The sequence below is a fragment of the Chiloscyllium plagiosum genome, chromosome 41, assembly GCF_004010195.1.
Source record: "Chiloscyllium plagiosum isolate BGI_BamShark_2017 chromosome 41, ASM401019v2, whole genome shotgun sequence".
Taxonomy (NCBI): Eukaryota; Metazoa; Chordata; class Chondrichthyes; order Orectolobiformes; family Hemiscylliidae; genus Chiloscyllium; species Chiloscyllium plagiosum.
This window is the reverse complement of record NC_057750.1, coordinates 6,912,940-6,927,300: the sequence shown is the minus strand read 5'-3', so window position 1 is coordinate 6,927,300 and position 14,361 is coordinate 6,912,940. Positions and strand designations below refer to the sequence as shown.

The 14,361-nt window shown below is 45.9% G+C and overlaps 1 protein-coding gene across 1 annotated transcript in view; it reads left to right on the top strand.

Annotated features, from left to right (window-relative positions):
* LOC122542797 (echinoderm microtubule-associated protein-like 2) overlaps positions 1-14,361 on the top strand; it is a 132,352-nt gene that overhangs the window by 22,543 nt on the left and 95,448 nt on the right. Inside the window, exon 2 of the mRNA XM_043680848.1 lies at positions 12,110-12,292. Within this exon, the coding sequence (XP_043536783.1) occupies positions 12,110-12,292 (183 nt within the window). The remainder of the gene's footprint in view (positions 1-12,109; positions 12,293-14,361) is intronic.

The window sequence follows — 14,361 nt, the reverse complement described above, 5'->3', positions numbered from 1 at the left end:
GAGCACCGCTCCCTATAACCTCGCATTTCCCATAGCTAATCCACTTAATCTGATCATCTCCGGACACAATAGGCAATTTCCCATGACCAGTTCACCCTAACCTGCACATCTTTGGACTGGGGGTGGAAACTGGAGCACCCGGAGGAAAGCCATGCAGACACGGGGAGAATGTGCAAACTCCACACAGTCAGTCACCCTAGGGTGGGATGCATTTTGTTTTAGACAATGTAAAGTGGTGAGGATTCCAGAGATTAGTAATATCCTGACTGGGAGATCGATCGTTCCTGGAATACACGTTGGGATTACTTAGAGTGCAGAATCAGACCATTTGGTCCAACTGGTCTGTGTTTGTTGATTCTCAAATTACTGTCCTCTCTTCATGTCACTGTTTTCAACCAATCCTTCCAATCCTTTCCCTGTCATGTGCTTGTCTAGCTTCTCCTCAAAGGCATAAATGTGATTCAACTCAATCACTCCCTGTGGGGACAGGTTCCACACTGTCTTTGCTGCTTGGATAAAGAAATTGGAAGGATTTAAAAGGGTTAAAGGAGCCATTAGAGTTTGGTAAGGATAGGGCAGTGACAGGATAGGGGTGGGTTGAGTGGGATAATGGATATTTTATTGTTCTATCTTGGATGTCCCTGCAGATAGCGATGTGAGGCTGAAGCTTTTCACAGGAGCTTAGGCAGCCTATAGTTCCCAGTTGCTTTCTCCATGGCAATACCTTAGCCAATCGGAGTTGACTTACCAAGAATCAGTACCCTGTACTCCTGCAATATGTTTGAAATGTGGCATCCTTGTATGTGTCCTGATGATCAGAAGAAGGAGAAACTTTGACAGCATAGTGTTCACAGCAAGACTCAAGTTTGTTTGACTAGGCAACATTTTTCGGGAAATATGGGTTTGGATATGTTCCTACGTTAGTAATACCAAAGGCCTTGAATAAGAGTTCAAATGCCACCATGGTATTCAGTCCGGTTAATTACAGAGGAACCTTGATTATCCAAATGACACAGGCGGGGAGTATTTTCTTCGGATAATCGAAGTTTGGATAGCTGATCTGATGGCCGTGGGGAGCTATCTTGTTCGGATAATCTGAAATTCGGATAATCGACGTTCAGATAATGGAGGTACCTCTTTATATAACACGCTTTTGTTTCAGTCCAGATTAATCAGTGATGGTACCTATGAAACTACTGGATTGTCTTTAGAAACCCATCTGGTTCACTGTTGCCCTTTTGGGAATGGAGTTCTGCCATCTTTACCCTGTCTGGGCCTACATGTGACTCTAGACCCACGTTTCCGCCTGATATGGCCAAGTAAACTGCTCTGTTCAAAACATGGGTAATAAATAGTGGCCGTAATATCTTTTTCACATTAAAGACTGAAAGAAATCCTGGATATTGAGAGAGCAGCACAATTTCTATTCCTGCATTTCTGTTCTTAACTCATTTAAAAGTAAGTTGCAGTTGCTGGCCTTGGGAAGGCTCCAGATGGCCCTGTTGTTATGGCTTGTCAAAGGGAGTGGGGAGGGACAGGAGCAGGAGGAGGAGGAGATATTCACTGACAAATAAGAGTGCTTTGAATGAGTTAATGAGTGCTCACACTCACTCATATATATATATAAAATATACACACACACACACACTGGAATCTGGAGTCAAAGGCAGCACACTCCCGTGGGTGGAAGTCGAAATTGATCTTCGAGTAGGTGCATTCTAAGCAACTGAAGCAGTTATCGTTGTGTGTCAGAGGTTGCTGGTGATTGTTGTGGTCTCCAATTTAAGAGAGTGCACCTTGAAGCGTTATTTATGGCAGCACTGTTAAGTTAGAGTGCCAACCTGTGTCACTGAGCTACAGGATTTGGGACTTTGTTTTTTGTCATTTCTCGTTCTATGAGTGGCTGGCTCCAGGTATTTGAAAAACGCCGACCCACCTTACCCACGAGAGGGCTGGGTAATAATCTCTGAATCGCTTTAAGGAGATTATGCTATCCATTATCCCTGGGCTAATTCAGTGTCTGGGCCGGAGCCAGTACTGGGGATAATGACGAAGCATCTTGACGCATTGTGGATGGAGGAAGAGAAATCTTGAGCTTTAAACTGCATTAATCGTGTGGAATAGAAGGTGGCCAGTGTGGGGATGTGGGCCCTGCTCGCTCATCAGCTGGTGGATTGAATGCTGCAGACAATATCAACATGACAGGTGAGAGGGTGCAAAGGTCACGTCCATCAATGGCCACTGTGTGGGTAAGGCGTTCCTGCTAATCTGTCAACTGAAGCTGGAGTGTGATCTGGTGGGAACCGTGAGCTGGTGGAATGCTTAATCTACTAGACAATGAGCAGAGGGTGTGATCTAACAGTGTGTAATCCAGTGAAATAAGTGATCTAGTGGAGTGTACAATCGAATAGAGTGTATAAACCAGTGAAATGAGTGATCTAGTGGATCTGGTGTCATTTAGTGGAGTGTGTGGTCTAACGGAGTGAGAGATCTAGTGAATGTGTGTTATTGAGTGGCGTGTAAGACCTAATACAATGTGTAATCAGGTAGTATGAGTGATGTATGTGATCTAGTAGAACATATGATCTAATATTGCATAATCCGGTAGACTAAGAGTTGTGGTGATGGAAGGGCTTTTGCCCGAAACGTCTATTTTCCTGCTCCTCGGATGCTGCCTGACCTGCTGTGCTTTTCCAGCACCACTCTAATCTAAATTCTGGTTTCCAGCATCTGCAGTCCTCTCTTTTGCCTAAGAGTTGTGGTGGACTGCGAAATCCAATCGTGTGTAATCTAGTGGGATTAAGTGATTTAATGGATTTTTGTGTGGGTGGGTGTGACCTAGCAGAGTGAACCATCTTAGAGTGTGATCTAGTGTAGTACATGGTCTGCTGAAGCTTGTGATCCTTTGGGAGTGTGATCTGCCAAACCCTATGGAATATGTGACCGACAGAGTGTGAAATCTGATGGTGAATGATCTGTTGGAATGCACAATCGTCGTGGGAATGGCTCAAGAAGGCCGTCAATTTAGTAGAAATGCTCAAAAAGACTTTGAAACGTTTCTATCCATCTCTAGAATGTGCTGATTCATGTTTTGGGAGCGTTATGGTATGGAGGGGCAGTGCGATGGAGGTCAAAGTTTGACTCTCAGCTACTCTCCTGATAGTTTTATATGGAGACAAAGATTGAGTGAATTTAAAAACAAACTCGCTCTGTCAATTTGAAATGATAACTTCAGGTGAAAGAAACACCAGCAACAGAAAAGAGAGATGAACATTTGCTGCACTACCATCAGAGCAGAGAAAGCTGGGAGATTAATGATCCCTTTAATATGACCAGACATTAAAATTGAGGATGGGAACTAAGAACAGGAATAAGTCAAGTGTCAGATATATCATTGTGAAAGGAACAGCTAACGAGTTTAATAGCCCATGAACTTTATAAATCTGGAAAGCAGTGAACACATGGTTACGCTACTGGACAAGTAGTAATCCAGAGCCCACATTCATGATTCGGGTAGCCGTGAGTTCAAATCCCACCAGAGTGATTTGAGATTGAAACAAAAGTCTATAAAGGCGCTTGGATTGTCATGAAAAATTCCAACCAGTTCATGGTTGTCTTTCTGTGAAGGAATGAGGCAGCCTCATTCATGATGAAAGGCTTTTGCCCAAAACTTCAGTTTTCCTCCTCCTCAGATACTGCCTGATCTGCTGTGCTTTTCCAGCACCACTCTAATCTGGACTCTGATCTCCAGCATCTGCAGTCCTCACTTTCGCCTTTCTGTGAAGGAAACCTGCTGTCTATAAATGAATTGAATTAGCTTTATTGCCTCAAGTGTTCAGTAAAAATTTGAGGAATTTGCCAGGGTTGGAGGGTTTGAGCTATAGGGAGAGGCTGAATAGGCTGGGGCTTTTTTTCCTGGAGAATAGGGGTGAGGGGTGACCTTATAGACGTTTATCAAATCATGAGGGTAATAAATAGGGTGAATAGACAAGGTCTTTCCCCTGGAGTGGTGGAGTCCAGAACTAGAGGGCATAGGTTTAAGGTGAGAGGGGTAAGATTTAAAAGGAACCTAAAAGAAAACTTTTTCACGCAGAGGGTGGTGCGTGTGTGGAATGAGCTGCTAGAGAGGTAGTGGAGGCTGGTACAATAACAACATTTAAAAGGCATCTGGATGGGTACATGAATAGAAAGGGTTTAGAGGGATATGGGCCAAGTGCTGGCAAATGGGACTAGATTAATTTAGTATATCTTGTTGGCATGGATGAGTTGGACCGAAGGGTCTGTTTCTGTGTTGTACATCTTTATGATTCTGTACCCTACGTATTCAAAAGAGTACAGTTAAAAGTTTACAATCACAGCATTACAGCACCATCTTAGGTACAAAGGTACTTTTCTCATTTGTTTTGTTTCTGAAGAATTTGATTTTCACTACCTGTACCTTTGTACCTAAGATGGTGCTGTAATGCTGTGATTGTAAACTTTTAACTGTACTCTTTTGAGTACGTAGGGTATAGAATCATAAAGATGTACAACCTGGTGCGGTGTGTGATTTTTAACTATGTCCACCCCAGTCCAACACTGGCTCCTTAAAATTGAGAAAAATAAAGAAATAAATCGTCCAGCATTGTAGGTAATAGGAATAACTTAGAGGAGAAAGTGAGGGCTGCAGATGCTGGAGATCAGAGCTGAAAATGTGTTGCTGGAAAAGCGCAGCAGGTCAGGCAGCATCCAAGGAGCAGGAGAATCGATGTTTCGGGCATAAGAAGGGCTTATGCCCGAAACGTCGATTCTCCTGTTCCTTGGATGCTGCCTGACCTGCTGCACTTTTCCAGCAACACATTTTCAGCAATAGGAATAACTTAGACAAGTAATAAGTTCAGAATATCGGTCTTTCCAACCCAGTCCATACTGGCACCTGGCATCAAGGGAGACCTCCATAGCCTCACTGCTGCCTGTGCCAGAACCACCCTACTTGAGGCACCATTTCTCTGCTGCTGGGCTCCCTCCAGACCCATAGCAACAGCCGGTGGGATTTGAACACAGATCCTCAGAGGATTAGTAACGTGAAAGAGCTAGTAATCCACTTTGCCTTTGTACCTAAGCAGGCCATTCAGCCCAACTACAGCACACTTGCCTCTCTGCTCCATTTGAGCTGCTTCCCAATGTGGAGGCATTGTGCCCACTGAATTATTTTCCCAAGAAACGGGGCCCCCTGTCAGGGGGCAGCTGGAGACACAGACTCCGGCGATGCTGCACTTAAAACTGGGGACAAGCGGGAGGTCAGCATCAGAGGAGTGCAGAGATCTCGGAGGGTTGTAGGGCTGGAGCAGGTTGCTGAGACACAGAGGGGTGTATGGATTTGAAAACAAGAATGAGAATTTTAAAATTAAGCCTTCACCAGATAGTGAGGCAATTTAAGTCACCGAGCACAGAGTTATAAAGGGACTTGGCACGAGTTACAAGATATTGAAGGGTGGGTGGTGAACTGGGATAGTATTGGGATTGTCAAATCTAGAGGTAACACGAGGCACAGGTAGAGTCATAGAGATGTACAGCACAGAAACAGACCCTTCGGTCCAACTCGTCCATGCTGACCAGATATCCTAAAATCGATCTAGTCCCATTTGCCAGCACTTGGCCCATATCCCTCTAAACCCTTCCTATTCATATACCCATCCAGATGCCTTTTAAATGCTGTAATTGTACCAGCCTCCACCACTTCCTCTGGCAGCTCATTCCATACACGCACCACCCTCTGTGTGAAAAAGTTACCTCTTAGGCCTCTTTTAAATCTTTCCCCTCTCACCTTTAACCTATGCCCTCTAGTTCTGGACCCCCGCCCGATGTAAACATGAAGTCTGCTGTTGTGGCATTTTTGGAGATGAATAACAGCTATCAATCTTCCAGTGTGTATCGGAGGCTGAGAGTCAGAGCTACATTGGAATTCTCTAAAGCCACGTTATTATCTTGCAACCTGGTGACTCAGTGGTTAGCAGTGCTGCCTCACAGCACCAGCGTCTCAGGTTCAATTCCAGCATTGAGTGACTGGGTGGAATTTGCACATTCTCCACTGGATGTGCTCCAGTTTCCTCCCACAGTCCAAAGATGTGCAGGTTAGGTGAACTGGCCGTGCTAAATTGCCCATTGTGTTAGGTGTACTAATCAAAGGGAAATGGGTCTGGGTGGATTACTCTTTGGAGGGTCAGTTTGGACTGAAGGGCCTGTTTCCACACTGTAGGGAATCTAATCTTGCTACAAACTAGCTTTTCATGTACATTTTAAAAATTCTTTCATGGCATGTGAGCATCATTGGCAAAGCCTGCATTTGTTGCCCAACTCTAAGAGACCATTTCAGAGGCATTTCAACCATATTGGTGTGAGCCTTGAATCACATGTAGGCCTTGACCAGCTAAGGACTGATGATTTCCTTCCCTCAAGGCTATGAGTGAAGCAGATGGGCCTTTACAATAATCAATGATGGTTTTATGCTCCTCATTGCTGGGGTTTTCTTTATATTCCAGATTAATTATGAATACTGAATTTAAAACCCTCCAGATGCCACATTGAGATTTGAACCCACATTCCCAGGGCATTACATTACTTGTCCAGTGACATTATACTATTGTGTGTACAGCATAGAAACAGGCCATTCAGCCCATCCAGTCCACATTTGTGCTGATACACCATTTGAGCTGCTCCATTTGTTCATCTAAATCCATCATCATAAACCCCTCTCTCTCACTGGCATATACAAAATGCAAAATGCAGCAGATGCTGGAAGCAAACACACAGTGCTGGAGAAAATCAATAAATCTGGCAGCATTTTTGGAGAGAGAGAGAAAAACAGAGCAAATGGTTCAAGTCCAGTATGACTCTTTTTCAGAATTCAGAACACTTCTGGACGCAGTTCTGAAGAAGAACCATATCAGACGTGAAATGTTCACTCAGTTTCTCTCTCCGCAGAGACTGTCAGACCTGCTGAGTTTCTCCAGTACTTCCTGGCTTTCTTCCTTCATCTGTTTCTCTGAGTTCTCTTTAAACACATCCACACTGTTTGCTTCAATCATTCTCTGTGGGAATGGGTTTCACATTTGCCCCATTCTCTGGGTAAAAAAAGTTTCTCCTGAATTCTTGATTGGATTTCTCGATGACGAACTTATATTGACAGCCTTCAATTATGTTCTTTCACAAGAAGGGGTAAAGTTGTCTCTGTCTCCAAAACTTTTCATCATCTGCTCATCCTGCAGTCTGTATCCTTCACGAGAAAAGATTCTGAGCCGTTCCTGAGGTGTACATCCATACCATAGAGTCATAGAGCACGGAAACAGGACCTTCGGTCCAACCAGAATCCCAAACTAAATTAATCCAACTTGCGTGCTCCTGGCCCATATCCCTCCAAACCTTTCCTCTTCGTGTACTTATCCAAATGTCTTTTAAATGTTGTACCCACATCCACCCCTTCCTCAGGAAGTTCATTACACACACTGACTACCCTCTGTGTTTAAAAAAAAATGCTTGTGTCTTTTTTAAATCTCTCTCATCTCACCTTAAAAATGTGCCCCCTACCTTTGACATCCCCCATCCTGGAGAAAAGACAGCTACCATTAACTCTATCTCCACCCTTTATTATTTTATAAACTTCTGTACGGTTGTTGTGTTGCCATAGTCTTACCAGCCCATAGGGGCTGCTCTCCCATAAGAGAGAGAAGCGACTGGTGGTGATTTAACCTGAGGGCCACCAGAGCTCAGGGTTGAGAAGGAAAGTCCTTCATGGTAACCTCAAACCAGTGATGAGAGTTGAACCCACGCTGTTGATATCACACTGCTCTGTAAACTGACAACCCAGCTGACTGAACTAAACCAATTCCTAACTTCTACAAGGTCATCTCTCAACCTCCTTTCTTGTAAATCTTAACCACATTTCTACGTCTTAGCCCATACTTGGGTCTGTTCTCCCACAGCGCATTCACCTGGATCTCTAAACTGATAGTTTAGTGACATTATCACTATGTCACTTTGTGCTAAACATGAGTTCGAGCTCAGGAAGAATAAATCTGTCATTTTGCATGGAGCTTTTTTTCTGCACTTGTCACAGATTCCAATGGAGTCATTAACAAGGACGGAAAGCACAAGCCCCAGTGCTGCCCCTGACCCCAGTCCTGCACCTGACCCCAGTGCTGCCCCCCCATACGTGCTCCTTGAGCACCGCAGCCCAACCCCTGACCCGGGCAGAGTGGCCTCAGTCCCTGCCCTTAGCACAGTAGCCCCCCCTCTTTGACCTGAGCATGGTGGCCTTACGACCCCTTTCCAATCCACACGGAGCACAATGATCCCTCTAAGGTCCTGAACCATTTATTGGGCCCCTAAAATACCCACTTGTACCATAGAGTCAGAGATGTACAGCACAGAAACAGACCCTTCGGTCAACCCGTCCATGCTGAACAGATATCCTAACCTAATATGGTCCCATTTGCCAGCATCTGGCCCAAATCCCTCTAAACAGTTCCTATTCATATACCCATCCAAATGCCTTTTAAATGTTGTAATTGTAGACCCTGCTTCTGGTGTGGGAGTTTGCTTTGCACAGTTCTGTGCCTTAAAGCCGAGAATGTTTGGTTTACTAATGCCTAAAAGAATCAATACATTTATTTATCACCTGTATTGATGTGAGGGCTATGTGACAGAGACAGATGTATTTGAACCCAGTGCCCTCTCTAGTCTCTGGCAGCAACTAATGGGATATAAAAGAGACCTAAGGGACAACTATTTCACACAGAGGGTGGTACATGTATGGATTGAGCTGCCAGAGGAAGTGGTGGAGGCTGGTACAATGACAACATTTAAAAGGCATCTGGATGGGTATATGAATAGGAAGGATTTGGAGGGATATGGGCCAAGTGCTGGCAGGTGGGACGAGATTGGGTTGGGATATCTGGTCGGCATGGACGAGTTGGACCGAAGGGTGTTTCCGTGCTGTACATCTCTATGACTCTACGACTCTATATCTTTTCCAAATTACTGTTTTTGGCTGTACTCCTTCTGGGCACTTTAATAAACACACATGAAATGGCAGCCTGTGATCCAGATTTTCAGCATGTTGGTTAAGCGCATGTCATAGCAGCTTGTCTCCCGCAGGAGGCAGCCTACAATTAGGATAGTAACAGAGTGAGCGATGGGTGGGGTCGCTGGCTCTTAACTTTGTCTCTATTTTCAGTTGATGCCACCAGACGTAACCAACAGATGGTGCAATTGCTACGCTTCAGGAAGTGATTGGAATCTATTCATGTCCCCCACCCGCCCGGCTCTGTGTTCTTGGCTGTTAGTTTAAGTTAGTATTTTACATTTAGATTGATTGTCACAAGTGTATAAAAATATTGTTTTCTCATGTGCCTTACACAAAGTGTAACCACGTTCCAACACACTTGCATCTTGAAACACTGAACATAATGCAAGGTTTTACTGCAATAGAATCCATCTTTCCCTCTACTTCATGTTTCTCCTCCACTGCTCCTTCAGCTGCTGCTTGACGTTGGTCAGAGTCTCTGTCACAGGCCCCAGGGTCTCCGTAATGACCTCCACGGTCTCTGTAACAGGCTCCGGGATCTCCGTAATGGGCCCCGGGGTCTCTGTAATAGGCTCTGGGGTCTTGGTTACAGACTCTGAGTCTTGGTAACAGCCTCCTGGGGTCTTGGTTACAGAGTCTGGGGTCTCTGTAACGGGCTCTGGAGTCTCGGTTACGGAGTTCTGGGATCTCTGTAACGGGCTCTGGGGTCTCGGTTATGGGCTCTGGGGTCTTGGTTATGGGGTTCTGGGTCTCGGTTACGAGCTCTGGGGTCTCAGTTACGGGCTCTGGGGTCTCAGTTACGGGGCTCTGAGGTCTCGGTTACAGGGCTCTGGGGTCTTGGTTACGGGGCTCTGGGGTCTCGGCTACGGGGTTCTGGGGTCTCAGTTACGGGGCTCTGGGGCCTCGGTTACGGGCTCTGGGGTCGCGGTTACGGGGTTCTGAAGTCTCGGTTACTGGGCTCTGGGGTCTCGGTTACAGACTCTGGGGTCTCTGTAACGGGCTCTGGGGTCTCGGTTACGGGGCTCTGGCATATTGGTTACAGAGCTCTGGGGTCTCGGTTACGGGCTTTTGCTGCCTCCACTCCTCTGCATCTGAGCTGTAGCCATGGGCCTGGGGATGTGTGTGTTCCATTAGGCGAAAGTGAGGACTGCAGATGCTGGAGATCAGAGTGGAGAGTGTGGTGCTGGAAAAGCACAGCAGGTCAGGCAGCATCCGAGGAGCAGGAAAATTGATGTTTTGGGCAAAAGCCCTTCATCAGCCATTCCTGAGTGGTGCTTTTCCAGCACTATTCTAATCTTGACATGTGTGTTTTCCATCCGTCTTACTCCTGATCCGACGCTGTCTCCGTCCATCACACTCACCGGTGCTTCCATTCCTTTATATGCCTGGGCCTAGCCGTGGACTAGAAGCCTCGGCCTAGCCTACGAGTCCAGGGCAGGGGACTCAGGTTGCAACTGACTCGCCGGGAGACCCCGGGTTGGGGTCTGGCTCATCCTGGCGTTGCCGCTGCCAGAGGCCTCCTCCTTCACCTGCCACCCTCCAGGCTCTGAGTCTATTTAAGTCTGTGCTCCATGTTGTGGTGTACGTAAGATCATATCCACGCAGAGAGAAGAACTTAACCCAGCCAGCTTGCCTGTGTAATGCACTCCCAATTCAGCTCCCACATTCTGTCCTCTGTAAACTTGGCAAGCCCAAAGTCATAGAGGTATACAGCACAAAACAGATCCTTCAGTCCAACCCGTCCATGCCGACCAGATATCCTAACCTAATCTCGTCCCATGTGCCAGCATCCGGCCCACATCCCTCCAAATCCTTCCTATTCATGAATCCATCCAGATGCCTTTTTAAATGTTGTAATTATACCAGTCTCCACCACTTCCTCTGGCAGCTCATTCCGTACACGTACCACCCTCTGTGAGGAAAGGTTGCCCCTGAGATCTTCTGATATTAAACCTAATTCTAAAAAAACTGGAATACTGCGAGAGTGCTGCACTGTCAGAGGCAGTGTTAAATTAAGAACCTGTGGTGCCTGTTTTGGAAAATAGATCTGTTGACGTCATAGAGTTTTTACAACATGGAAAGAGACCCTTCAGCCCATCATATCCACACTGGTCATCAAACATCCAACAGTTCTAATCCCATAGAGGGGAGGTGATGGCCTAATGGTAATGTTGCTGGACTGTTAATCCAGAGACCCAAATAATGTCCGTAGGACCTGCATTCAAAGCCTGCTGTGTCAGACGGTGGATTTTGAATTTAATAAAAATCTGGAATTACTTTAATGAAGATCACAAAATGATAGTTTGAAAAGCCCATCTGGGTCACTAATGTCCTTTAGGGAAGGAAACTGCCATCCTTAGGTCACATGGCCTACATGTGACTCCAGACCCATGGTGAACCAGTTGACTCCTAACTGCCCTCTGGGTAATTAGGGCATTAAATACTGGCCTCGCCAGTGACACCCACATCACATTAATGAATTTAAAAAAGCCTTGTATGTTATGGTAGCTCAAGTGCTTCTCTGAGCAGTTTTTAATGTAGATGTAATTTAACCAATGTTACAGAAAACTTCTTCAAAACTTTTGTGTTCTGAAGAAAGGTCACCGGACTCGAAACCTTAACTCTGCTTTCTGTCCACAGATGCTGCCTGACCTGCTGGGTTTCTCCAGCAATTTCTGTTTTCGTTTCAGGTCTTCAGCTCTTGCAGTTCATTGTTTTATCGCTAGCTGGTTGTTCCTGGGAGCTTGCTGTGCATCGGTTGGCTGTCCACTTGTGCTGGAAATGTGTTGCTGGAAAAGCGCAGCAGGTCAGGCAGCATCCAGGGAACAGGAGAATCGACGTTTCGGGCATAAGCACTTGTGACCGTGACAACAACTCGGAGAAATCTGTGGGAGGTGAAGCGCTTCAGTGTGTTGTAGAGGGCGTCATATGGATGTAGCTTTTCCCTAGGAATGGGGCTGCAAACCCAGGTCACGCTGCTAATGAGGTTTCCAGCTGACAATGTGAGAGGTAATGCCTTTCCTCTTTAACCTCTCCTCTCTGCAGATGACAGTGTTTCAGCCACAAGTAGCATGGATGTGGATGACCGTATCTCCTACCTCGAGCAGCGCATGCAGCTACAAGATGACGAGATTCAGGTCCTGAAAGCAGCGCTTGCTGATGTGGTCCGGCGGTTAGCCCACGCAGAGGAGCAGCACACCTTGCTCAACAAAAGAGCACCCAGCAGAGGTATGTCAATGGCACCTACCACGCACTCATAGAGTCATAGAGATGTACAGCTCAGAAACAGACGCTTCAGCCATGCCAACCAGATATCCTATCCTAATCTCATTCCATTTGCCAGCACTTGGCCCGTACCTCTCCAAACCCTTCCTATTCATATACCCATCCAGTTGCCTTTTCAATGCTGTAATTGTACCAGCCTCCACCACTTCCTCTGGCAGCTCATTCCACACACGCACCACCCTCTATGTGAAAAAGATCCATTTAAATTTTATTCCCTTTTGCCCTAAACCTATGCCCTCTAGTTCTGGACTCTCCCACCCCAGGGAGAAGACCATGTCTATTTATCCTATCTATGCCCCTCATGATTTTATAAACCTCTATAAGATCACCCCTCAGGGAAAACAGCCCCAGCCTATTCTGACTCTCCCTGTAGCTCAAACCCTCCATCATCCTTTTCTGAATCCTTTCAAGTTTCACAACGTCCGTCCGATAGGAAGGAGACTAGAATCGTGTTGCTTAAGCCTGAACGAGAGGAGAGAGCAGCCTGCTCCTCACAAACACTGCCAGCTATCCTTCATGTGTCAACCCAGGCAAACTGGTTTGATCAAGCCTGAGTAATTCCAGTTACTGCACCTTTACAAAGGATAGTTTGCCTTCAGATAGGATGCAGCATTTTTAGAAAATTATTAATTTCTGGGATGTAGGCATCATTGGCTAGTCCCAGCATTTATTGCCCTGTCCCTAGTTGCCCCTTGAGAAGGTGGGGGTGAGCTGCTACATTCCACCTGTGTGGGGTTGACCCACAATACCCTCAGGGAGGAATTTCCAGGATTTTGACCCAGCAACACTGAAGGAATGACAATATATTTCCCAAGTTGCGACAGGGAGTGGCTTGGGGGATCTTGAAGGGGATGGTGTTCCATAGATGTACCAGAATGATACTGTATTGTGTTGAAAATTGCATTGTTCATTTTGTCCACTTGAGGTCACCATACCTACATGTACCAGCAGAGGGTGTCTGCCATGAAGATATCGGTTTCTCTAGAACATAGAACATTACAGCGCAGTACAGGCCCTTCGGCCCTCGATGTTTCGCCGACCTGTCATACCAATCTGAAGCCCATCTAACCTACACTATTCCATGTACGTCCATATGGCTGTCCAATGACGACTTAAATGTACTTAAATTTGGTGAATCTACTACCGTTACAGGCAAAGCATTCCATACCTTTACTACTCTCTGAGTAAAGAAACTACGTCTGAGATCTGTCTTATATCTATCACCCCTCAATTTAAAGCTATGCCCCCTCTTGCTTGCCATCACCATACTTGGAAAAAGGCTCTCCCTGTCCACCCTATTTAACTCTCTGATTATCTTATATGTCTCTATTAAGTCACCTCTCACCCTTCTTCTCTCTAACGGAAACAGCCTCATGTCCCTCAGCCTTTCCTTGTAAGACCTTCCCGCCATACCAGGCAACATTCTAGTAAATCTCCTCAGCACCCTGTCCAAATCTTCCACATCCTTCTTATAATGTGGTGACCAGAACTGTACACAATACTCCAAGTTTTGTACAGCTGCAGCATAACCTCATGGTTCCAGAACTCGATGCATCTATTAATAAAAGCTAAAACACTGTATGCTGCCTTAACAACCCTGTCAACCTGGATGGCAACTTTCAAGGATCTGTGCACATGGACACTGAGATCTCTCTGCTCATCTATACTGCCAAGAATCTTACCATTAGCCCAGTACTTTACATTCCGGTTACTCCAACCAAAGTGAATCACCTCACATTTGTCCGCTTTAAACTCCATTTGCCACCTCTCAGCCCAGCTCTGCAACTTATCTATGTCTCTCTGTAACCTACAACATCCTTCGTCACTATCCACAACTCCATCGACCTTAGTGTCGTCTGCAAATTTACTAACCCGCCCTTCTACGCCCTCATCGTTTATAAAAATGACGAACAGCAGTGGACCCAACACTGACCCTTGTGGTACACCACTGGTAACTGGACTCCAGGATGAACATTTCCCATCAACCACCACCCTCTGTCTTCTTTCAGCAA